The sequence below is a fragment of the Humulus lupulus genome, chromosome 2, assembly GCF_963169125.1.
Source record: "Humulus lupulus chromosome 2, drHumLupu1.1, whole genome shotgun sequence".
NCBI classification, from domain to species: domain Eukaryota; kingdom Viridiplantae; phylum Streptophyta; class Magnoliopsida; order Rosales; family Cannabaceae; genus Humulus; species Humulus lupulus.
In genome coordinates, this window is record NC_084794.1 from 276,511,975 (window position 1) to 276,538,210 (window position 26,236).

The 26,236-nt window shown below is 32.2% G+C and overlaps 3 protein-coding genes across 3 annotated transcripts in view; 1 reads left to right on the plus strand and 2 right to left on the minus strand.

The window, feature by feature from the left end:
* LOC133815523 (uncharacterized) overlaps window positions 1–10,449 on the plus strand; it is a 53,558-nt gene extending 43,109 nt beyond the window's left edge. Inside the window, exons 2-3 of the mRNA XM_062248355.1 lie at window positions 8,700–10,002; window positions 10,132–10,449. Of these exons, the coding sequence (XP_062104339.1) occupies window positions 8,700–10,002; window positions 10,132–10,449 (1,621 nt within the window). The remainder of the gene's footprint in view (window positions 1–8,699; window positions 10,003–10,131) is intronic.
* A 6,432-nt stretch (window positions 10,450–16,881) lies between these two features.
* Window positions 16,882–17,638, minus strand: LOC133819482 (late embryogenesis abundant protein Lea5-like). The gene is made up of 2 exons (XM_062252747.1): window positions 17,394–17,638; window positions 16,882–17,294 (listed from the first exon to the last, which is right to left on the minus strand). Exons 1-2 carry the CDS (start codon window positions 17,468–17,470, stop codon window positions 17,051–17,053), a joined length of 321 nt encoding a protein of 106 aa, XP_062108731.1. The 5' UTR covers window positions 17,471–17,638; the 3' UTR covers window positions 16,882–17,050.
* Window positions 17,639–20,126: 2,488 nt separating this feature from the next.
* On the minus strand, window positions 20,127–24,308 carry LOC133815524 (zinc finger BED domain-containing protein RICESLEEPER 2-like). The gene is made up of 2 exons (XM_062248356.1): window positions 22,208–24,308; window positions 20,127–20,383 (listed from the first exon to the last, which is right to left on the minus strand). The coding sequence occupies exons 1-2, from the start codon at window positions 24,306–24,308 to the stop codon at window positions 20,127–20,129; spliced, it is 2,358 nt and encodes a 785-aa protein (XP_062104340.1).
* Window positions 24,309–26,236: the final 1,928 nt, after the last annotated feature.

Here is a 26,236-nt window from a genome sequence, read left to right on the forward strand (position 1 = left end):
TATATTATAAAATAATATAACACCCCTCAACTCAACCTCCCATGGCCTGGGCCCGCCTGCCCTCTGTAGCCACCCCAGCCCACCACGCATGCCAGCCCACCTTCTCCCTGCAGCCACCCCACCCCAGCGTACCTTCTTTCTATCTTGAGCCCAACAATGTCCCTTGTCCCTTTGTCCCATAATACCCAAGTGCCATTTTTTACCCATCTTTTCTACATATTTTACCACAAAATCATCATTACACCCTAAAGTTTACCTCTACATGCCATATTTAATTTATTTAGTTAATTTAATCAATTTAATTAATTTAAATTGATTATTTTAATACTCTCATTGTGGCTATAAATAGGGAATTTCAAGACCATTTTAGGGTGCTTAATTTTTTGTTACTATCATCTTTTCTACACTTTCTCTCTTCCTTTTGGAAGACCATTTTGTACCAAGTATGTATTTATTTTGTAATATATTTTGGATTCTAGTTATGTGCGTCTAATTTTTTCATAATATTATTAAGTTCATGATGAAACAACTTGTAACTAGATAGTATTTATTGTTGTATGTTGATTTCCCTTGTAATGCAACAAAGTTTATGGATTTTTCTTCTTTATATATGTCTTTCATCTTTGATATCTTATATTTTGGATTGTTAGATAATATTACACTTTGTTCTTCATTTTTCAAAACATAATATTCTTTGTGTAATATGTGTCATTAAATTGTACACATCCAATGCTTAGAATAAAATATTATGTTTTGCCTTATAAATAATGTTTTTTTTTTTCATTAGGTTGATTCACATTAAATATTTTGAAATTATATTTTTTTGAAAAGTGAAGAAAGATCCTATCATTTTAGAAATAATTTGTGCTCCAATTATAAATGTATTTGGAGAATGATAGTTTGATTTATTTTAACTATCACTAAAACTTGAGAATCAATATACTAATAAATATTATTAAACTTACATTTTGTGGATTCTAGTATTTTAATAATCTTTCTATACAACTTATTTACAAATCATAATTGGTTATTTTTTATTCTCTTAAAGAACTTTATTTCCAATCTTTTATTTTATTTTCTTGACATTAAATCTTATCAATCTTTGAGCTAGGTTAGAATTTATTTAATTTTGGTTTAAAATAGTTTCTTTTTTATTTTAGTCAATTTCTTTGGATTCAACCTCGTGCTTACACGAACACTATACTCTATATATAATTTGTGCGCTTGTGAGTTATAAATATTTAAAACGTACCCATTTTGGGTCCATCATTCCTAATCAAGAGTGTTTTTTATGAAAGAAAGTGGTCAATGTAAAATCATTTATTGGCATATTTGACAATATTGACAAAATTAATTAAAGACGATTTTTTGAAAAAGGTAGTTTCTTGTTTTGGTTGTGATATGATTTCTATAATTAGATTATTATATATATGTTAATAAAATAAATATATATAATTTCCTATAAAAGAATATCTTTTCTTAAAATGGAAATTATTGGTATTTATTTTTATTTCTTGATCTGATTTGTTTGTCTAAAAACCGTGTACAGCTTGCAGAGATAATGTATGTTTTGTTTCCTTATTTATTTAAGGAAACTGGGTTTAAAAAACTATTCAGGTTCAATGGATTTGTTTGAACGGATTGCCAGTCTGTTTGAACAGATTCTGACTTTCCTGTTTGGGAAGATTTTCCATTTATTGGCTGATTGGATTCTGATTTATTTTCCATGACCTAAAGGGATTCTAAAAAGTATATAATCATCCTTAGGTCGTTGGTTTTTTATCATCTCTCTTGGTGTATTATTTTCCAAATATTTTTCAAGTTTTAGAGAGACTTTTTATTATGTGAAGAACTTGAGTCCAGCAAGTTCTCAGTGGTTTATTACAACGTACTTCTGTATTGTTTTCTTTGTGTTAATTATGCAGGTTGAACACACTTGTACATTGTTCGTCAAGCTTCGAGAGAAGTCTTGTTCGTGAGTCACTTTTCGGGAGGAAAAGTGCAAGTGTTGTGATTTGAAGGGAGTTTAAGATCTTAGCACTTCAGAAATTTGATTAGGAGTTTAGATTACAACAGTTGCGACAAACTCAAGAGGGAGTCTTTATTTGTATAAGTCAATTTAGTTTGGTAATCATTTAGATATTCTTCTAATAAATTTCATTCTCTGGGCGTGGCCCCGTGGACTAGTAGCAATCTGCAAAGATTGCTGATACCACATATAATTTCGTGTGTTCTTTACCTTATGTTCGTTTTTATCTTCTGGTGATAAACTGTTTAAACATATCTGGTTTCTGTTCAAACAGTCTCTGTGTCCGTTTAAACATTTCTGTAACAGTTTAGGAATTAATTATTTAATTTGAATAATTAAGTTGGTAATCATAAAAAATGGAATTACAATTGGTATCAGAGCGGTTCACTAAACTCTTAGTGAGATCTTGTGGTTATTTTTCGTTTGATTTGTTTTGTGTGAAATGTCTTTCTTTGCAGAAGGTAGTTCGGTGTCTCGACCTCCATTACTTAATGACTCACACTATCCATATTGGAAAGTTAGGATGAGAGCTTTCATAAAAGCTCAAGATGAGAAAGCATGGAGAGAAATTTTGTCAGGATGGTCACCTCCTACTGAAAAAGGTGAAGATGGAAGCACAATTGTAAAATATGAACTTATTTGGGATACAGAAGAAGAAAAATTATCCAGTTATAATAATAAAGCTCTTCACGCCATATTTAATGGTGTTGGAGAAATTTTTATAAAACTTGTTTCCACATGTGTCTCAGCTAAAGATGCTTGGACAATTCTTCAAACTCAGTTTGAAGGAACTGTAGATGTTAAAAGGTCTAGATTTATTATGTTACAAACTAGGTTTGATGACCTTAGGATGTCTGATTCTGAAACACTATCTGAATTTTATGAGAGATTATCTGATATTTCTAATGAGTATTTTGCACTTGGTGAGAAACTTGATGATTCTGTTCTTGTTATAAAAATCGTTCGAGTTCTTCCTGACAGGTTCAATGTTAAGCTCACTGCTATGGAAGAGGCAAAAAACTTCAGTACTATGAAGGTAGAAGAATTGATGGGGCCACTTCGAACCTTTGAGTTAAATCAAAAGATTCGTCAAAAAGACAAGCCAAGTACTTCCAAAGAGAAAGAGAAAACCATACCTTTCAAGAGCACTGAAAAAGAAGTGTCAAATGATGAAGATGGTGATAATGAAATGGCAATGCTTGCAAATAATTTTCGAAAATATATGAATAAGATAGGAAATAAGAAATTCAATGGCAAGATGTCAAAAGGTAATCCTTCTTCTCTTAAACCTTTTCAAAATAATAAAAAAGGTATTTAGTGCAGGGAATGTGAGGGATTTGGTCACGTCCAGTCTGAATGTGCAAACACCTTGAAAAAGAACAAAAAATGTATGATTGCTACTTGGAGTGATAATGGCTCTGAAAGTAGTGAAGATGAGGAATGTAATGTCGCTCTCACTTCTATTTTGCCTGTTTCTAAATATGAAAATGAGAAAATTGTTTGCCTGAATAATGTTTCAAAAGATGAATAAAATACTGACAGTGATGAATCTGAATTAAATGATGAGTCTTTGAGTGAATCTTACAAAAAGATGTATGGTTCATGGGTGAAAGTGTGTTCTGAGAATCGGTCATTGGTAAGCAAAAATAAAGATTTATCCTTTGAAATTAAACAACTTACTTACTTAAATGAAAATTTTGAAAAAGAAATAATTTCAAAAAATGTTGAAATTAATTAGTTGTCTAAAGATTTGGATACTCTTGAGAAAAATGTTAGAATGCTTAACCCCGGTTCGACTATTTTTGAGAAAATGCAAAATGCAGGTCAAAGAAGTCATATGGGACTTGGTGCTTCAAGTTCTCAAAAATCAAAGAAAACTGTCTTTATCTCAGTTGGGATGCTATCGTCTAGTGTTCCTGTGTCATCTTCACTAAAATTTGTTGCATCCAGCTCTCGGATTGTTCCAACAGAAGGGACACAGTCAGCAGGAAAATCCAATGGAATATTGGAAAAATTCATTCCAATCTGTCATTTTTGTGGTAAGAATGGTGATATTCGTCCTAAGTGTTTTACTCTTATGAATTTTTCCAAAAATGAATATTTTGAAAAATTCAATTATTTTGATAATTTCAAAAGAGTAAAAAAAGAAAATGTTCAATCAAAGAAAATATGGATAAAAAAAAATAATTGTTTTGCTAGTTTTACTAGTGAATATGATAGATCTGCTTCTTCATAGTTTTGGTATTTTGACAGTGGTTGTTCAAGACATATGACAGGTGACAAGTCTATTCTTACAGACATAAAACCTATGCATTGTGGATCTGTTACTTTTGACAATGGAATTGAGGGTAATGTTCTTGGAATGGGTACTCTTAACTTTGAAGGGTTGCCTAGAATCAAAAGAGTGTTACTTGTGGAAGGACTTAAAGCTAATCTTCTAAGCATAAGTCAAATTTGTGATCAAGGTTATACTGTTAACTTTGATAAAGAGAATTGTTTTGTTTTAAACAAGAATGGTGAGAATGTTCTTGAAGGTTTTAGATCTAATAACAATTGCTACACTCTTCTGCCATCTATTATGTGTCAATCTGCTGTGAGTAATAACACTGATGTGTGGCATGCTAAACTTGGTCACATAAATTTCAAAACTTTGAAAAAATTGTCACATGCAGGGAGTGTTCGTGGTTTACCTAAACTAGGTAAAGAATCTGATGGTAAGTGAAAGAGTTGTCAACTTGGTAAGCAATTAAAAATTACACACAAAAGTGTTTCTGACATAAACACTTCGAAAGTTTTAGAATTGCTTCACATGGATCTTATGGGTCCAATTCAAATTGAGAGTTTAATGGGAAAATGTATATTTTTTTTTTTGTGTGGATGATTTTTCTAGATATACTTGGGTGGATTTCTTGAAAGAAAAATTTGACACTTTTGATGCCTTTAAAACTCTTTGCTTTAAATTAAAAGTTGAAAAAGATTGCAACATTGGAAAAATTATTCGTATAAGAAGTGATCATGGTAAAGAATTTGAGAATTCTGTCTATGATGATTTTTGTAAGTCTGCAGGTATCTCTCATGAGTTTTCAGCTCCCAAAACTCCTCAACATAATGGAGTTGTAGAAAGGAAAAACCGCACTCTTCAAGAAATGGCTAGAGTGATACTAAATAGCAAAAAATTGACCAAACGGTTATGGGCAGAAGCAATTAACATTGCTTGCTATATCATAAATCGTGTTTTTCTCTGTCCAGGTACATCTAAAACATCTTATGAAATTTGGAAAGGTAAGAAACCAAGTGTGGCTTACTTTCATGTTTTTGGATGTGTTTGTTACATTTTGAGAGATAGAGAAAATCTTGGTAAATTTGATGCTAAGAGTGATGAAGGTGTTTTTATTGGATACTCCACTAACAGTAGGGCTTATCGTGTGTATAACATGAGAACCCAAACTGTAATGGAGTCGGCTAACGTTGTTATTGATGATGCCAGAAATTTTTCTGAGTTTTCTAATGAGGAAGAAATTGATAGGTTTATTGATGAACCTACTGAAAAACATGAAGAAGCTTGTGTCAGTGATACTATTGTTGCAACGTCTGGTCCATCTGTTCCAACAGATCGCGAATCCGATGAAATTGATTCTGGACAGACAGAAAAGAAATTTCTAGATATTATTTTGGATGAAGTCCAAAAGGAGCCATCAACCAGAGTTAAATTAAATCATCCAGCAGATTTAATACTTGGAAATCCAAAAGACAGTATGGTAACAAGAAGAAGGTTTAGTAATGTTGTTCAATTTGTTTGTTTCTTATCTTTAATTGAGCCTAAAAATGTGAAAGAAGCTTTAACTGATGAAAATTGGATTAAAGCTATGCAGGAGGAATTGGAACAATTTTTTAGAAACAAAGTGTGGATCCTTGTGCCAAGACCATTGCATACCAATATTATTGGTGAAAAATGGATTTTCAAGAATAAATCTGATGAATTTGGTACAATTGTGCAAAATAAAGCAAGATTAGTGGCACAAGGGTACACACAAGTGGAAGGAATAGACTTTGATGAAACATTTGCACCTGTAGCAAGACTTAAATCAATTAGATTATTATTGTCTATTGCTTGCTTGATTGGTTTCAGGTTGTTCCAAATGGATGTCAAATCCGCATTTCTCAATGGGATCTTGAATGAAGAAGTATATGTTGAACAACCCAAAGGGTTTGAATATCCCCATGCACCTGATCATGTTTACAAATTGGAGAAAGCTCTTTATGGTTTGAAGCAAGCCCCTCGGGCTTGGTATGAGAGACTCACTCAATTTCTTGTTTCTCATGGATACAAAATGGGTGGAGTAGATAAAACTTTATTTATCAAAAATATTAAATCGAACATAATTATTGCTCAGATTTATGTTGATGATATTGTGTTTGGTTCTACTTCTGACAATGAGATGCAGGTATTTGTGAAACAAATGAAAGAGGAATTTGAAATGAGCATGGTGGGAGAATTGACTTATTTCTTAGGTTTGCAAGTCAAGCATTTAGATGAAGGCACATTTGTTTCTCAAAACAAATATGCTAAGAACTTGGTCAAAAAGTTTGGACTTGAAAGTTCAAAGATTGCCAAAACACCAATGGGAACGACTGTGAAGCAATCCAAAGATGAAAATGGTGTCAAAGTTGATCCTACACTGTATAGGAGCATGATTGGTAGTCTTCTTTATCTCATTGCTAGTCGACCTGATTTGAGTTATAGTGTTGGTGTGTGTGCCAGGTACCAAGGAATTCCCATGGAGTCTCATGTTACAGCTGTCAAAAGAATCATTCGATATGTTCATGGGACTGCTGATTATGGTATTTGGTATTCAAAAGATACTAACCCTAATCTAGTGTGTTTTAGTGATGTTGATTGGGTAGGTAATACTGATGACAGAAAAAGCACTAGTGGAGGATGTTTATTCTTGGGAAATAACCTAGTCTCTTGGCACAGCAAGAAACAGAATTCTATTTCTCTCTCAACAACTGAGGCCGAATACATTGCAGCAGGAAGTTGTTATGCACAACTTTTGTGGATGAAGCAAATGATGATGGATTATGGGTTTGATCTTGACATTTTAACTATTTTTTTGTGATAATACAAGTGCAATTAATATTTCAAAAAATCATGTGCAACATTCTCGTACTAAACATATTGATATTCGTCATCATTTCATAAGAGAATTAGTTGAAAATAAAGTTCTTGTCTTGGAATATATTGAAACACATAAACAAATTGCTGATATTTTCACTAAAGCTCTTGATTCGGTTCGCTTTGATTTCCTCCGAAAATATTTGAGGGTTTGTTCTCTTTAAATTTCCTTGTTATTGTGTTGTCCTCTTGATCAAATGTGTGTTATTTAAGTTTAAAAAAATTGTCAATTAATTTAAGAATTTTGTTGTGTGTCAAGCTGGATAATCTAACTTGTGTTTATGAGCTTTTAGTTGTATATTCTTGAGAGAGAAATAATCAATTCCTCCTAGGCATATTCGGGTCAATCAATCAATGGTTAAATGTTTGAGCTTCATTTTGTGTAGCATTGTTTCAAGCTCCTGTGCAAGAATAGAGCTACCTACATCAGTGTGTGAAAGCCATCTTTTGAGTAAGTTGGAACTTTGTAATTCAGAGTTATAAAGAGGATACGCTACCATAGAAAAAGGCTACCACTGGTGTAGTGTGACAGCGTCTTCATGGGTTACAATTATTTAAAATTTTGAAAAAGAATTATTTGTCACTAGGCAATGTTCCCTTGCATACACTTTCACACACTTATGCTTGAAACTATGCAAGAAAAATTGTACACAGTTTATAATAATAAAGAAAAAAATGTGTGTAAGACTCATACATGTTGATTGATTCACTTAAGAATATGTGCTTGTGACTGAATTGTGCTTTATTTCTCTCGAATATTCTTTCTAATTTTTCATTTTCACAAGTGCTTTTATCCATGGTATACACTAACACTTATTTTCAGTTGCTTGATTTTATTCTTATCAGGATGACTCACATTGATCAAAGTAGAAATTTTTGGTTGAGTTTATTTTTGTACATTTTTATATATATAAAATAAAAATAAATAAATAAATAAATCAAAATTTGATTGACAAGGAAATTCATGGTGGACCGAATCTTTGTGGTAATTATGTGAAATTATGCATTTATTTTGTGTGATTTAATATATTCTTTATTTCCAAAGATTTTATTTTGTCTTCTTTCTCAATTTGGAATACCATTATTTGTATCTTTATTGTCTTGTACCTTGTTTAGAATTTTTTTTAAAAATGGGGAAAAGGTCAATAGGAAGATCGTGTGGGGTTACTTTTCTGGTTACCTTTTTTGTATTGGCATTTTATATCTATTCTACTTCCTTTTATAAAATAAAATAAAATAAAATAAAAAAAGAGGTATGTTTTTTTTTGTAGATCGTGTGTCTTAAGGTTTGTTTCCTTTTATTTTTTTAATTAAAACAATTTTTTTTACAAAAAAAAAAAAAAGGAAACCTCTTTTTGCCGTGGGTGTCCAAATTGGGTAAGTTTTGTCCTTAAAAAGCTTGACACTACCCTTTTTCTTCTCACCCACGATCCCTCTAAGCCACTTCTTCTTCTTTTTTTCTCTCATTTTTTGTAAGTGTAAGCTGTTTTTCAGAGAAGGAACAATGGTGAAAACGTGTGGAGCTTCCTCTAAGAAGACCCCTGCTTCTCAATCCAGAAAGGTGTCCTCTCCATCACCTCCCCCATTTGTGTCAACGACGCCTCCATCTGTTCCAGCACCTGCCACATCTGTTGGGAAGACTTGCAAATCCAAGGCGCGCAAGAAGGTGTTCTCCCTCTCTAATGAACACCCCATGGTGTTTCTTGATATCACAACTGATATTGTTGATATTGCACCACCATCTAAAGTGGTGGTGCCCTCTCGAGCCAAGAAGCCATCTCCTCTTTCGATTGATTCATCTCCGACGGTTAGGGCAAAATCAAAATCTGTTTCATCTTCTTCCAAAGTTGCTGCTGCTGGGTTACTCAAACTGCCCTTGAAGCCGAGCCAGTCCAAGAAAAATTATGTGGCTCCCAAAAGAAAATTGGGGTTGGACACGTCTTTTTCCCCCTTGACTGCTGCCAAGAAAAGATTGAAGGCTCATCCCCCTTCTCTGTCTTCCTCCGAATCTGACCCTGAGGAAGGAAAGTTTGAATCTGAAGCAACCCGTGATACCACCTTATCTGATGAAACTGTTCCTGACAATGCAGAATCAGAGGCTGAGTCTGATGAGCCAGAACAAGAAGACATTGTCCCCTCTGAACAAGAAGCCGAATCTGACTCAGAGCCAGTTGCATCTCCTTTGTCATCCAAGGCTAAAGGGAAGAGACCTATTTCTGATTCTACACCTTCTGGAAAACATTCAGGTGTAAATTTCAAACCTTATTCTTCAACTTTTTGTTATAATGATAATGCTCATGATATGGTTCTCTATGCTCAAAAGAAATTTATGATTGAGAGAAATTATGTCTTGAGTGATCATCGACCTTATGGTGTGCTAACAATGCTTCAAGATCGAAAATGGACAGGTTCTTTGGTTAAATTTATTGGTTTTGTGGATAGAATAGTCAAGGAATTCTATGCCAATCTTACTAATGAAATTATTGAACCTAAATCTCCTCTGTATTGTAAAGTGTTTGTTAGGGGCCATTGGTTCTCTTTCTCTCCTCAAGATATTGCCCATGCTTTGCATCTTCCTCTTGATGTCAAGGATGATGATGATCTTGCCACTCTTGACAAGGATACGATTATCACTGAATTAGTAGGGCAAAAAATGGTATGGCCATCTAATACAGTCATCTCGATCTCTAATCTCACCTACACTTATGTTGTCCTCCATAAGTTTGCCACAATGAATTGGAAACCAACTTCTCACACCACAACTATCTCATTTGACATGGCCTCGTTTTTGTACAAGGTGGGGACCGGTATTGGTATAAACTTGGCTATGGTCATCCATGATCAAATCATTGGATTTCGAAAAGGTAATAGGAAAAACTTGAATCTTCCTTTTCCTCAAGTTATTTATAAAGTGTTGAGTATGTAGAAAAAAGATCTCCAACGTGATCAAGAAGACTTGGTGGCTCCCACAACTCTTGCTTCCTACAAGGCCTCTGCTCCTCCTGCTGAAGCCGCTGATGCTCCATCAACCAAGAAAGTCAAGCCCCAATCTCTGAAGTTTGCCTCGGATGACATTCCTCATGCATCCTCCTCTGTTCCCACAGATTCAGGACTTATTGCTACAGAAATAGCTGCTGTTCGAGCCTCTGTTGATTCTTTGGCTGCTCGAGTGATGTCGATTGAAGGACTGCAACGTTCTGTGTTGGATGCTGTTCAAACTCTGTCCAAAGATCCAGTCGTTTAGTTTTATTTATTTTTTTGTCTATTGTCCCAAGCACATTGATCCACTCTCTTTTGTTTTTTGTTTTATGGTTCTTTGAAAGACACAAAGGGGGAGAGTAGATACTTCCAAAAACCTGCCTTGTTTGTTGTTTTTGTTTAACTGTGGGCCTTCTTATTTTGAGGGGGAGTTAAGTCTAGTTTCTTTAAATGTTTGTCATAAGTTAATGCATATTTGCAGGGGGAGTTTTTTCTCTTTACTTGTCACTAACATTTGTGTTGTATGTTTTTTGAATTAATTTTGTCTATCAAATTGTTGGAAATGTGCCCTGAAAGCATATGTAGTGGACATTGTTTTTATGAAATAAATAAATAAATTGAATTTGTTATGCATATATTTTATGGACTATATTATTCTATGATAATATTATGTAAATATAAGGAAAATTCCTAAGTTTATGAATGTAATCTCAAACACGTATTAGTACGAGATGATTGTGTTTGAGATAAATGAACTTGAATAGTTCGCGGTAAAATAAAGTTATGGAATCTTTAGATTAATTATTGCAAGTGCGATCCACTAGTATTATGAACACATGTGATCTAGATCCGGATCACTAGTGTGATAGGAAACTTTAGTGGAGGTGCTTTATATTTTAGAGAATATATAGAACTGGACCAGATATGTTTATTAATACTTGGTTAAATACCGTTTCGAAGTATTAATTAAATATATCAACTGATGATCATATACAAATAGATCTTAATCCTGAGGTTACTATGAACTCCTGTTTATGTTATATAAGTTATTTAATTCACTTGTTAGGGTCTATCAGAATGATCAGGCTAAAAACTTTTGTTTTGGGAACTCATTAATATAGATGGCTGGGGACATAGTATACAGATATGGAATCTATACCTTCTCGCAAGAGATTGAATGATGGTTCTCTTAAGGGTTGAATTTTGGGACTGAAAGGTTATTGAGCTCAAATTCATAATTTAGTTATGAATAAACCTTCACTAGTAGAGTCAATGGTACTTAAGGAAACAAGACATAATTAAAAGGGTAAAACGGTAATTTTATTCCCGATTAATTATGAACCATTATTAGAGGGTCAAGTTGTATGCAATGATTAAATCAATGGACGCTTTATGATTATAAAGTACTCAGTAAATGAAATGTCTATAATTACAAGAGTTCAATCTCATATTTATAGTGGAATAATCATGAGATTAATAAATTAAGATTATTTAATTAAAGAGTTTAATTAATAATCTCAAATTTATTGGAGCTTGCAATTATAGGCCCATAGGTCCCATAGTGGCTCTATCAACACTGTTCAAGGTAAGAGTTGATATGAAGGGAAAATAGTTTAAAGACATATTTAAGAAGAACTTGTTCTTCAGGCCAAATATGCAATTATATGATAATAGTGATTAATTAATTAATTACAAATTAGTTGTAGTTAAAAAAATTAATTAATATTTAATTATTGTATAATTTTCGAAATTATACTAAATAATTAAATTAAATTAAATTTCGAAATTTAATTAAATAATTATTCAATTGTAATTTTTGAAATTATGATTAATTAAATATTTATTTTCGAAAATTTGGGTTTAATTAATTAGTAGAATTAATTAAATATCATTATTTGAGTGGGAGAAAATAATCTGATAAGTTCAAATTGGATTTGAATTTAAAAGATTAATATTTATTCAAATAATTAATTATATTTGATAATTAATTAAAAAGATAATTAATTTAAATTCAAATTTGAATTAGTTATCAGGTTGTTAGATCTTATCTGACAAAGAAATTTGAATAAATAATAAAATAAAATTTGAAAAACAAATATCCCTATGCTCTGTGAAAAATAGAACGATAGTTTTCTCTCTCCCTGAAAATAAAGAACCAATTCTCAGGCCTATTCTCTTGATCTTATGAGTTGAGTACATCAAGAAGAATCACAAATAAACTATCCTTCATTCTCTAAGTGTCCACACATTTCTTGAGGTGTAGAGAACGCTTTGGAAGATCTTGGTGTGAGTACGTGGGAGCCGCTTGGATAGGAAGATCGTTCTAAATACGAAAAGATAGCAATGACACTTGATAGGCTTCAAGAGGTATGATTTCTATTAGTATCTTGCTTATGATTAATGTATGTATATTAATGGATCCGCATATTTAAAGGTAGTTTAAATATGTTACAAAATTTTTATTGTACACTGGGCCAACCACACCACCTTTCCGCTGCGTATTAGGAAACTCGTTCCTAACACAAATTGCCAAAGGGGGAGATTGTAAAATCTTTTATTGGCATATTTGACAATATTGACAAAATTAATTAAAGAAGATTTTTCGAAAAGGGTAGTTTCTTGTTTTGGTTGTGATATGATTTCTATAATTAGATTATTATATATATGTTAATAAAATAAATATATATAATTTCCTATAAAAGAATATCTTTTCTTAAAATAGACATTATTGGTATTTATTTTTATTTCTTGATCTGATTTGTTTGTCTAAAAACCGTGTACAGCTCGCAGAGATAATGTATATTTTGTTTCCTTATTTATTTAAGGAAACTGGGTTTAAAAAACTGTCCAGGTTCAATGAATTTGTTTGAACGGATTGCGAGTCTGTTTGAACATATTCTGACTTTACTGTTTGGGAATATTTTCTATTTATTGGCTTATTGGATTTTGATTTGTTTTCCATGACCTAAAGTGATTCTAAAAAGTATATAATCATCCTTAGGTCATTGGTTTTTGATCATCTCTCTTGGTGTATTATTTTCCAAATATTTTTCAAGTTTTAGAGAGACTTTTTATTATGTGAAGAACTTGAGTCCAGCAAGTTCTTAGTGGTTTATTACAGTGTACTTCTGTATTGTTTTCTTTGTGTTAATTGTGTAGGTTGAACACACTTGTACATTGTTCATCAAGCTTTGGGAGAAGTCTTGTTCGTGAGTCACTTTTCGGGAGGAAAAGTGCAAGTGTTGTGATTTGAAGGGAGTTCAAGATCTTAGCACTTCAGAAATTTGATTAGGAGTTTAGATTACAACAGTTGCGATAAACTCAAGAGGGAGTCTTTATTTGTATAAGTCAATTTGGTTTTGTAATCGTTTAGATATTCTTCTAATAAATTTCATTCTCTGGGCGTGGCCCCGTGGACTAGTAGCAATCTGCAAAGATTGCTGATACCCCGTATAATTTCGTGTGTTCTTTACCTTATGTTCGTTTTTATCTTCTGGTGATAAATTGTTTAAACATATCTGGTTTCTGTTCAAACAGTCTCTGTGTCCGTTTAAACATTTCTGTAACTGTTTAGCAATTAATTATTTAATTTGAATAATTAAGTTGGTAATCATACAAAATAGAATTACAGTCAATGTAGTGTGATCTTTGTCGATCGCACCTGGTCTACCCTTAGGTGGTAGGATTTTATCTCATTTCCTAATTATGTGTCATTTAGGATGTATCAATCGCTGACCCATGCATTCCGAGATCAATAACATTCCTAATCAAGAGTGTTCTTTGTAAAAGAAATTAGTCAAAAGTACTGTGATCTTTGTCGATCACACCTGCTCTCGCCCTTAAGTGACAGGTATTTTACCTCATTTTCTTATGTGTCATTTCAGACTTAATGGTCTAATCGCCAACTCATGCATTCCAAGATCAACAATATCATGAAAAATAGTATTATATACTTTTTTTTCAAATAAATTATTTATATAAAATGTTAAATGATTATATATTTTTTTTGATGTAGCAATTGAATAATTATATTGTTAAGTGAGTGGTATATAGCAATTTTATATGACTGTGATTGTTAAAATAGATAGTCATACTAGTGGATGATAGGTGCCAAAAGGCAACTTCCCCGGATATAATTTATCTTTTTTTTTTTAAAAAAAAATTATCTATATAAATATATATTTCATCATAGATTTTTATTTTTCTTAAATTTATATCAAAGTTTTACATTTGAAAATTTCATACAACAGACAAAGTTATTATGTTTTTGTTATAATTATTGGGTTTTTTTTCTTTAGCTGTAATCTTTATTCTTTACATTTTGTAGCAGTTATGTCTCGAAAGTTGATTTTGTATCAATTAGGTCTCCAACCTTTTTAAATCGTATCATTTAGGTCCCTAAATGCTATTTTTATTTAAAAATACATAAATAAAATATAAAAAATAGTGAATCAATCTTAAAAGTATGAATTAAAAAAATTTATTTGATCAAATTTTAATTATTTAATTATTTTTTTTAAAGTGAACAAAATTTATATATATATATATATTACTTAATTAATGGCTAGAGCAATTAAAATAAGTAATTTCTCATTAAAAAAACTAAATGAAAGAAATAACATATATGTATATTTATGTCTTATGTCACAATTACATATATGTTTGGATAAACAAAGTATATTAAGTGACAAAATAAATAATTAATAAAAGAAAGAAAATAATAAATTTAAACACATAAGTACTTTTTGGTTATAATTTTTAAAACATAATTATAGAGTAATTTAAATACTTTGATATGAAATTTTAAAATATGTGATGAGAAATTATTATGGCTCATTTTTTTTTTTTTTAATTTATTTACCTTATTTAGATGACTTTAAAACTAACAGTGTTAGAAAACGATAAAAAATGTGTTAAATCTAACGGAAACCAACAATTTTCATTAAACTCATATTTATAATATATAAAGATATATATATATACACGGGCCCACATATATATAAATAAATAAAAAGATTAAATAAAAACAGAAAGATAAATCAAATAAGAATTCAAAAATATAAACTGAAAAATAAAAAAAATCAAAATAGAAAACAATATATATATATGGAAGACTTCTCAATGATTACTACTCATAGATAGATACTAACTATGATGATGTGGCAACATAGTGATTTGGTATAGCAAGTCACCAACATGTAAATATTTTTTTTCTACATTAATTTCGAATTTAGTTATTTTTTTTCATAATTAATGTTGTTTCCAACCAATGAGAGACACTAGCTATATTTAGAAATTGACATGCATTTGAAAAATGAAAAGTTTACAATATTATATTTTCATAATAAATACATGTTTTCCATCAGGTAACCCTTCCAAAAATTTGAAAAAATCAAAATTTATTTTTAGAAATATTAATTAACAACTATAAATATAGACCATTGATCTTAATCCAATGGTTAGTATTAAAGCAATCATCTATATGTAGTAAACATTAAGAGTGCACTCATATACCTATATATAATAAAGAGGTGGTGGTGGAGGAGGCAGTACCGTGGTGGCACCATTTTCATCATGGAGGCGACGATACTGTGGTGGTTGCGGGTCCCGACGAGGAGAGAGAGAGAGAGGTCGTGTAATGGGGGTTATGGTTTGGAGGGTCGGGTAATGGGAATTATGGCTTCGATTTCAAGCTTGGGGGTTGTGAATGGCGATTTTCCGACAGGGAAATGCAGTAGGCGACAGGATGTAGGGGTTTTTTCGAAATGGGCAAATGAGGACGACATGTTGTGGGGAGGTTGAAATATACAGGACTATTAGCGGCAACATGTGTTGCCGCTAATGACGAAACATGACGTTTTGGCTGCGTTTTGTAATTGACCGTATGACTATTAGCGACGACACGTGTCAACGCTAATAGACCTGTTTAAATTTTGGGGAGAAAGTTCCCACGTTTTTTTTTCATAAAATTTTCCACATATTAGCGGCAACAATGTCACCGCAAATATGTTGAAAAAAACGCCCCAAATAAATTTTGTTGATTATTTATAAATTCAATGTTGTATTAGCGATGACTATGTAATGTCGCCACTGATAATAGCGTCGCCCCTAAAAGTGTCGCTCCTAAAAACATTTTTCTTATAGTTACTTTATAATAATTAGTGATGCACACAGGGCGGGGAATTGGCAGTGAGTGCTCCCCCCGTCCCCGCCCCATCCCTGCTTATTCCTCGTCGGGGGCAGGGTGGAGAATATCCACGGGGAACCCATTTATTTAAAAAATAAATTTTTAAATAAAAATTGTAAATCATATGTAAATTATACTATTGCACAATATTTATGATTTAAAATACTAAATAATATCCCAAATAAAATTTAAAATATTAAAAAAGTTACTACTAGACTACACATAACAATGTAGACTTTTTATAAGTAATGCATTTCTCTTTCTTTTTTCAACTATTGTAAAAATTAAAATCTGTTTTGTCTAGGCCTAAAATTAAGTCAAAGCAACTTTAAGTACTAATTATTAAGGTATTTAGTCTAATTATTTAGTATATTTTCTTATATCGCTAGGAGTTGAAGTCAATGAACACATTAATAATGTAGAGACAAGTTGTAACATTAATGGATATTATCAAATGTTAAAAATGTCTCAAAACCAAGTTTTCATAAATATATTAGAAAACAAATAAGGTAATAATAAACTTCTTAGATATATATTATTAGAGTTTATTGGAAAAGACATGATGATCTATATATAGAGATACGACTTTAATCAAATTCTTAGAGCTCTATTTGCAACGTAATTAAACTTAGTTCATGGTAAATGTTGTAATAATACTATGTTAAAATGTAATTATAATCTAAAGGGGTCTGACTTTATTGTTCGACAGCATTTGACGAAGCTCAACTGGGTCGATCTCAACCGCACGATTAGCAGGCCTGTAATAGCCAGTTAATGGATCTGGGATCCATGCAGAGGCTGCTGCTTCTTTGTCTTCTGAGTACTTGTTAGGCCTCCCTTCCACTTCGTTATTCCCTACCATACACCCTCCCTTACCTAATCGTACCCCTATGGACCCTTGAGATGACGCCGCGTAACCCCTCCTGTTCGGTCAAGATCATTTGTTACAAACTCAATCAAATAATAATAATAATAATGAGCAAGAAATAAAAACAGTACTCGTAATTAATGAACTAACTCACCGAGTAATACTATTGGAGAGGGGAAGAGCCTGGTTAATTAGGAGCTTAGACTTTGAGAGAGAGCCAGCCATAGCCATTTGATCACAACTAACTGTAAGATATGATCTGATCTGATCTGATCCCACGACTACTGAGATCAACGCTATTATTAGTGAAAGAGAAGAGAAAGAAAGAAGAGACCCTTTTCTCTCTCTTTCTCTCCCCCTAAAAGTCTCTCTCTGGTATTGGTAGTAGAGAGAAGTAGGGTTTGTTTGGGGTGTTATAAATAGACTGGTTAAAGTTGGAGATGAATAGTAGTACTGCCACTGTACAATGAATTGAGTTTTCATTTCAATAAGCAAAACAAATACGAATTGGTGTAGTTTCCCATTAGGTACGTGTGAACGTGTTAAAGTGGTCCTATGACGTTAAGACACGTGGAACTATAGATTTTAGAGCCGTGCTCTTGGCTCTTGCTTTGTACAAGCACGCTTGAAAGTTTAACCATTATTAAAAGTTAATTGCAAAAAGAGATGATCGAGTGGTGTCTAACACATCAGTCTGTTATTGATGCGTAATATTACATATGTGTTTTATAATAATTGGTACAGTTTAGTATGAGATCCTACCAATTATATTTTAAAATATAATATATAAAATCTAATACTAAATTGCACTAATCAAATAGTGTTGTACACAGTAGATATTTTATATATAGACGTGTAAATCAAATTTAGTGTAGAAAACCTTTTAATAGTTGGCGTAATACAATAATTATTAAACCAAAATATTGTATTATTAATTGAGATCCCAAAATTAATTCCATGCTGTTTAATAATAAGAAGTAACACATTAAAACCCTTCACTTGTATTAATTTCCCTCGCATATTATGGATTCCTCCAATAACAACTCTGAGAACTAGCTAGATATGTTTTATCTTTTTTTTTTTATTTAAAAAAACTAAAATAATTTATTATTTAATCATATTTTTACTCTGACTTTTATTTACTTTATTGATCGCTAGCCAAATAATTTTTTGTAGCATTTTAATATAATTTAAAAAACATTTAATAGAAAAAGTAATAAATATTAAAATGATTTATATTTACTAAAGAGTTTAACAAAAAAAAAAACTAAATTAAAAAAGATGAACAATTCACCATGTACTACTAAGAAAAAGTACTTTTCGGGAATATATTTATATATTAAATTCAAACTCAAAACACAATATATCTTGCAAAAAATTATTTTAAAAAAGTAGTGTCAAATTTAAAATATGTACATTCTTTACTCAAATGTTCATGATAATGTTTTAATATTAATATCTTTAAATATTTATACGTATCAATGTGTACTAGGCAATAAAAAAAATATTTGGTCTTATTTTGATAAAGTGTTGCCTTGTATTAGTGTGAGTTCAATATAATAAATATTATTTAGTACGGTAAAATTCACTTGTGTTATTGTATACTTGCCACCAAAAATATATAAAATTTAGTTTTTTAATAATAATAATAATATTATTATTATTAAAAGAACAGTACTTATTTATATCTTTTTTGTTTGGATGGACAGTCGAACATTGCCAACCCCCATGTTGGCACCCTCTTTTTTAATAATAATAATAATATTATTATTATTAAAAGAACAGTACTTATTTATATCTTTTTTGTTTGGATGGACAGTCGAACATTGCCAACCCCCATGTTGGCACCCTCTCCTTGAGCAATTTCTTTCTGTTTGCACACATTAATTAATTAGTCGATCAATCTTTATCATTGATAAATATTTGTATATATATATATATAATAAAGTGGAAAATCCATGGATTATGATGTATCAAAGGTGAGTGCTGTTCAGGGTTCATTTTCTTCATGTAATCATATGATTTAATGGCCCCCTCACACCACCAAAACCCCAACAATATGCACGCTTCATCTTTTGTGTATGTCTATTTATGTAGAATATATATATTTATATATATATATGCATGTATATGTCTGTGTTATCCATGTCACCTATCAAAGTTTATATATACATATTCTTGATCACTATCTTATCTACAAATAAAATAATATAGTAATACAAGACCTAAAAATCGATTCAGGTACCAACATCTTCCAGATATATATACCATCATTATCCATAAAATTAAATTATCATAAATAAATGAAAGATACAAATAATGCTATAACTACTTAACAGTTATTGCATAATTTTTTTGTTGGCAATGATTGCCTCTCACCTCTACTGTAAAGCAAAAGATTAATTGCAAATTAAAACATGTAATAATAAAGGGATTTTATTTCTTTATTTCTTTGCAGCTTAACAAATCTCTCGGTCCAAAAATAAAAGAAAACACTTGGGCCTAAGAGAAAAAACTGATCTCATTTACCAAAAAGAAAAATGCAAGTTGTGTCTTATTTTTACACTTAAAAAGCAATATAAATATAGGATCTAAAACAAGAGCCCAAAATAAAAAAAACCCAATAATAACTAACAAACAAACCCAACCAACCAACTAACTAAAATAACAACTCAGCCATTTTGTATTTTTTGTTACTCCCCCTCATGATGGGGCAAAGATGTTGAGAAGACCCATCTTGGAGACAAGACATTGAAATTGAGTTGATGGCAAAAGCTTTGGTGAGGATGTCAGCAAGTTGGTGGTTGGTGGAGACCTGTAAAGTTTTGATGATTCCTTGATTGATTTTGTCGCGAACTAAGTGACAATCTATCTCTATGTGCTTTGTTCATTCATGGAAGACAAGATTGGAAGAGATATGAAGAGCTGATTTGCTGTCACAGTAGAGAAGAACTGGTTTTGTTTGAGGAAAAATAAGTTCTTTGAGTAAGGAGAGTAGCCAAATAACTTCAGTGGTGGCATTAGCCATGGATCTATACTCAGCTTCAGCAGAAGAGCGAGAGATGGTGTGTTGTTTCTTTGATTTCCAAGAGACCAAAGAGTTGTTGAAAAACACACAAAAACCTGAAATGGAACGCCGAGTGTCTGGTCAAATGGCCCAATCAGCAGCACAGAAAACTTTGATGGGATGATCTAAGGGCCAATGAGTGGTAGTGATAGGATCCTTCCTGGTTGGATAATAGAGACCACGTCCAGGAGTGGTTTTGATGTAGTGTAGCACTTTGAGGGCGGCTTGATAATGGGACTGTCGTGGCGAACAAACAAATTGGCTCAATCTATTGATGGCATATGATAGATCTGGTCGTGTGATGGTCAAGTAGATGAGGCGGCCAATGAGTCTTCTATAGGATTTTGGGTCCTTAAGTAGCTCGCCATCTTCAGCGGATAACTTGAGGTTGACATCCATTGGTGAAGATGTTGTCTTGCATCCAAGTGTGCCACTGTCTTCAAGGATTTGGAGAGCATATCCTCGCTGACATAGGAAAAGGCCTTTTTTATTCCTAGCAATTTCAAGACCAAGGAAGAATTTTAGTTCACCAAGATCTTTTAATTGAAAACAAGATGATAAGTATAGAATAAGAGTGTTTATTGCATGTGTAGAATTGCTAACAATCATAACATCATCAACATAAATTAAGAGAGCCAAGAAATTTGTATTGTCATGCTTAATGAACAAAGAATAATATGTATATGAGTGCTGAAAACCATAGGCAAGTAAGGAAGTAGTGAGTTTAGTGTTCCATTGTCTAGAAGTTTGCTTAAGGCCATATAGACTCTTGTTAAGTTTACAAACTAGTTTTTGAAAATTAGTTTGCTCCCCCTTAAGTGTGTATCCTTGAGGTAGAGACATGTAAATCTCTTCATCAAGATCACCATTCAAGCATTATTTACATCTAATTGGTGTAAATACCAACCATAATGGGCAGCAATGGCCAATAAAAGTTTAACAGTGACCATTTTGGCAACAAGGGCAAAGGTGTCAAAATAATCCATGCCTTCTTGTTGGGTATAGCCTTTAGCAACTAACCGATAGGGGTGAGCATTGGGCGGGTTGGTCGGGTTACAAGGCATTTTTACCCGTCCAATGTTATAATCGGGTTAGCAAAAATGACCCGTAACTTGCCCAATTAAAAAAAAAAAAATTTTAACCCGTCCAATAATTTGGGCGGGTTGGTCGGGTTAACCCACCCAAACCGAAATGGGATTTTTTTGGGCGGGTTGGGCGAGGGTCGGGTTGGTCGGGTTGGGCAGGTCAACCCGCCCAAACAAGTTTTTTTTTTTTTTTAATTTTTGTAATTTTTTTCTTTTAAATACTAATACTAATAGTGTGAAGTTTATCTTTTTAAACTTAAAACAATATTTTAAATTTATAGTAAAAAAATAAAACAAAACTTAATTAATTTATATATTTATTTGAAAAAAATTCTTATATATTAATTGGCAATATATTAATAATTGCATCAACATTAAAAGCATTAAACAAAGTAACAAACATATATCATTAAAATGAAAAAGAAACTTAATATAGTCCAAAGTCCAATTGCAAACCAAAGTCCAAATACAATTAAATCAACCACCGTAAAACATTACACACTTAGTCCAAAATTCAAAAAAAAAAATAGTCCAACCATGAAACATCACAAATCATACAACCACGTTAAAACTTCAAAGTTCAAATACAAATATAAAAAGATAATACCAATCCAAGTATCCAATAATCATCTCATGATTCCTCCATCAAAGGGCTCATAAAGTACTAGGAGTAGCGGTAGTAGTCTCAGTTCCTGTGTTTGTAATACACGATTCCTCTAATATAAAAATAAAATTAAAACATATTAGAAACTAATATTTATTAAATTTAGTTAAGAATAAGAACTAAGCAAAACGATAAATATAACATTAACATACCTGACTCAACTTGCTCGGATGTCACCAAACCTTCGATTTCGTCCATGTATTGTCTCAACACAATAGGAGCATCATATTCACAAGTCAACCAATTCTTTGAGCAAATTAAAGCCTCGACCATCTTTGGAGACAAAGAGCTTCTAAATGGATCGAGAATCCGTCCTCCAGTTGAAAAAGCTGATTCAGAGGCAACAGTAGACATTTGAACAGCCAGAACATCTCTTGCAATATGAGAGACAATAGGATACTTGTTTCCATTCCTTTGCCACCAATCTAGAATGTCAAAATTAGTATCCTCAACTAACTTTTCCTTTCGATCTGCATAATAATCATCCAAATCATTGCTGGTTACTTCACTCGAAATAAACCTTCGCTTAATAAGAAATGACGAGCTACTAGAACTTCCACTTGCATTGGAAGTGACACTTTGACTTGCTTGTTGATCATTAGAGGAACTAGGTGTCATAACAGTGCCCTTATAAAATGCATACAAGGTAGTCATCATATTCTCAACTTTCTTTATCATTTTTTCAGCTAGAATGGGATCATAGAGATACCTGAAACCGTTATGAACAACATCCAATTTGAATCTTTGATCCAAAATAGAGGCAATATATTGCAACAAATTAATCTTCTCAACATTGCCCCAATACTTGTCAAACTTCAATTTGAATCTTTCATCTGTACTACTCTTCATATCATTCAGCTCAACTTGAACTTCAAGAATCTCTTGGAAGAAAAGGTTTGATGTGACATACAATGACCCACTGAACTTTAATGTAAGTTCATAAAATGCCTTGAGAAACTTAACAAATACTTCTGCATTAGTCCAATCAGTATTGTCTGGTGGCCCATCAACTTTTTCTCCATTTACTCTTTCTTCTTCAAAATACTTTGTGTAATTTGCATCCCCTTCCAAATACCTAAAAGCTTTCTTAAACTTCAATGCAGCCTCTAGCATCATGTAGGTGGAGTTCCACCTTGTCACCACATCTAAACATAATAAAGCTTTCGATTCAACATTTACATCTTTACATGCTTCTTTGAACCTCTTCAACCTAGCTGGTGAAGATCTCACATACCTAACTGCATTCCTTATGCTAGAAATGGCATAACTCATTTCTTTTAAACCATCACTAACAACCAAGTTCAGAATATGTGCACAACACCGCATATGAAACATCTCTCCACCCAAAACTAAAGCATTTGGTTTTTCAGACAAATATTCCTTGACTTTTCTCAAAGCTACATCATTTGAAGAGGCATTGTCAACAGTGATAGAGAAAAGTTGAGTAATCCCCCAATGATTGAGGCAACTGATCAGTTCTTTTGCAACCATGTCACCTTTATGGCTAGGAACCTGAATGAAACTAATAATCCTTTTTTGCATCTTCCAATTGTCATCAATCCAATGAGCAGTTAGGCACATGTAACTAATATTTTGTATGGAAGTCCAACAATCAGTAGTTAAAGACAACCTACGATTGACAAATTCATTTCTCAATTTTTTCTTTTCCTCCAAAAACAACTGGTAGATATCACGAGCAATTGTAAATCTTGAAGGAAAGTCAAATTTTGGAAAAAAATGAGTAACAAGCAAGCGAAACCCTTTCCCTTCAATATGCCTAAAGGGAAGCTCATCAATAATGAAGTACTTGCTAATCAATTCTCTCACTTTATTCTGACAAAACTTCATTGTGGTAGTCCCACTTGAGTTAACTTCAGAATCAAGAGTCTTCTTTGTAAATTGAGTTATCATCGTTTGTTTCTTATTCTGCTCTACCCACTCACTAAATGGACACTTCCTGCACTTTTTCTCAACATGACTCCACAATGTACTAGTCCCACAATACTTACTATCAGCTGCATAATCAGCTCCACAATAGTTGCACTCTGCTCTATCCTCTTCTTTTTCCTCTTTATTATTTTTACCTTTTACTTTTTTCTTAACCATAGTAAAATGTTCCCAAATAGTTGATGTTTTTTTCCCTTTCCTCTTCCTTTTTTGCGGTCGTTCGATTTCAGCAGCCCCTTCTTCAGTCTCTACATATTTAATCCATTCTTTCACCAAATCATCCACATTTTCATCTTCAATTTCCATATGTAATTATCTGCAAAAAAATATATCATACACATTCTAATCTAAATGTATATGATAAACATAACACAAACACAAGGTGAGATGAAAAGAGAAAACTAAATAAAAATGCAAACCATAAAAAAAATCAGATATTGAGTAATGCTCAAATAAGTACTGCCAAAAAGACAAAAACAACAAAGGAAAAAGAATGAACAACATTCATGTGTGTGTGTGTGAAGTGTGGTTCTACTTCTACACAGTAAAGGTATTGAGTTTGAAATCATATAATTATCTAATTATGGATCAAAAAGAAGAGAAAATTAAATTAAAAAAAACATAATAATAATTATTATTATAATTTATAATTAGGCAAATATTAACTGGCTTCTACTAATGTGGGATTAAATCTCAGAGGCAGAGCAGATGATTAGGAAGAGATTAGTTTCAGTTGTTTATCTCTTAATTCTTCTTTTGTTAAATTTTACCAAAACAATAATAACAACTACTAACAAACTCTCTTAGAGAGAAAAATGAGACTGTTTTTATCTCTTAACACACCAGAATTCATATTTATAATTGCTTGGCTAGTAGTGTTGGAATTATATTTTTATTTAACAAGTTTTCATAGTTGACGATCTAAAGTCTCAAGTCTTTTTACAATTATATGTATGAACCCAGCCTCTTAATTAATCAACATTAACTCATTCACAAGACAGACAATCACTTACACTAAACAGACATAGTTTTCACCAATTATTTTGACTTTAAATATTGACTATGCTAACATTGTCAAAATAAATAAATAAATGTGCTAACGAATCATATGGTGGATCTTTTTTGTTGGGCTCTCTTCTTTTAAATTTTAATGCTCTTGACCAATATATATTATTTTGAAAACTAAAAAACCAGAACAAGAAGAAACCCAGAATATTTGACCTGTTTCTCTTTGTTTCTATTAACACTCCTTCCTGTTTAACACTCCTTCCTGTTTAGTATTGTGTTTGGGCTTAGAAAGAAGTGTAGTTATATAATAAAAACAACACAGCAAGATTAATTGTGATATTTGAGTGAATCCGAAAAAGCTGATTCAAGAAATTTGTGTGTATATATATATAAACACCACAAAGCTAGTTATGTAAATTCTAAACAGGTCAAATAATATAATATAACAAAACCAAAACTGAGTTTCCAAATTGAGATCAAAGGTGGAATACAACGGAAGTTTAAGATAACCTCACTCTTAATACATGTTTGATGTTGTTGCGTGGAGCGAGCGAGGCTTGACTTGAACTGAAGAGCAGGAACGTTGTCACGCCGTCACGCCGGAGGCTTGAGCTGAAGAAGAGAAGGGACGCCGGAGGCTTGAACTGAAGAAGAGAAGGGACGCCGGAGGGAGGCTCTGCAATGTTTGAGAGAAAGTCGAGAGAGAGAGGAGAGAAAGAGATGAGCTCTGCGACGGCACCAAAGGAAAGAAAAGAAACGGGAAAAAAAGAAATGAGGCAGAGAGACAAAGTTAATAATATGGTTCAGTAGGGTTTTATTTTTTTTAAATATAAATTTAATTAAATATATATATAATGCTTAATTGGGCGGGTTGGGTTATATTGGGCGGGTTGGGTTATAATTTCAACCCGCCCAATGAAACAATTGGGCGGTTTAAATTTTGGTCGGTTTATTCGGGTTGCGTTTTTTGGCGGTTTTTCGGGTTGGTTTGGGCGGATTATTCGGGTTGGGCGGGTTGTAAAAATTTCTGCACAGCCCTACTAACCGAGCTTTATATCTTTCGACAATACCCTTAGAATTTCTCTTAAGTTTATAAATCCATTTACACCCTATCGGTTTATGTGTAGTGGGAAGGTCAACTATTGTTTAAATGTTGTTATTGTCTAAGGCATTTAGTTCTTCATTCATGGCATTGGTCCATTCTAAGGAAAGACTAGCTGTCTTGT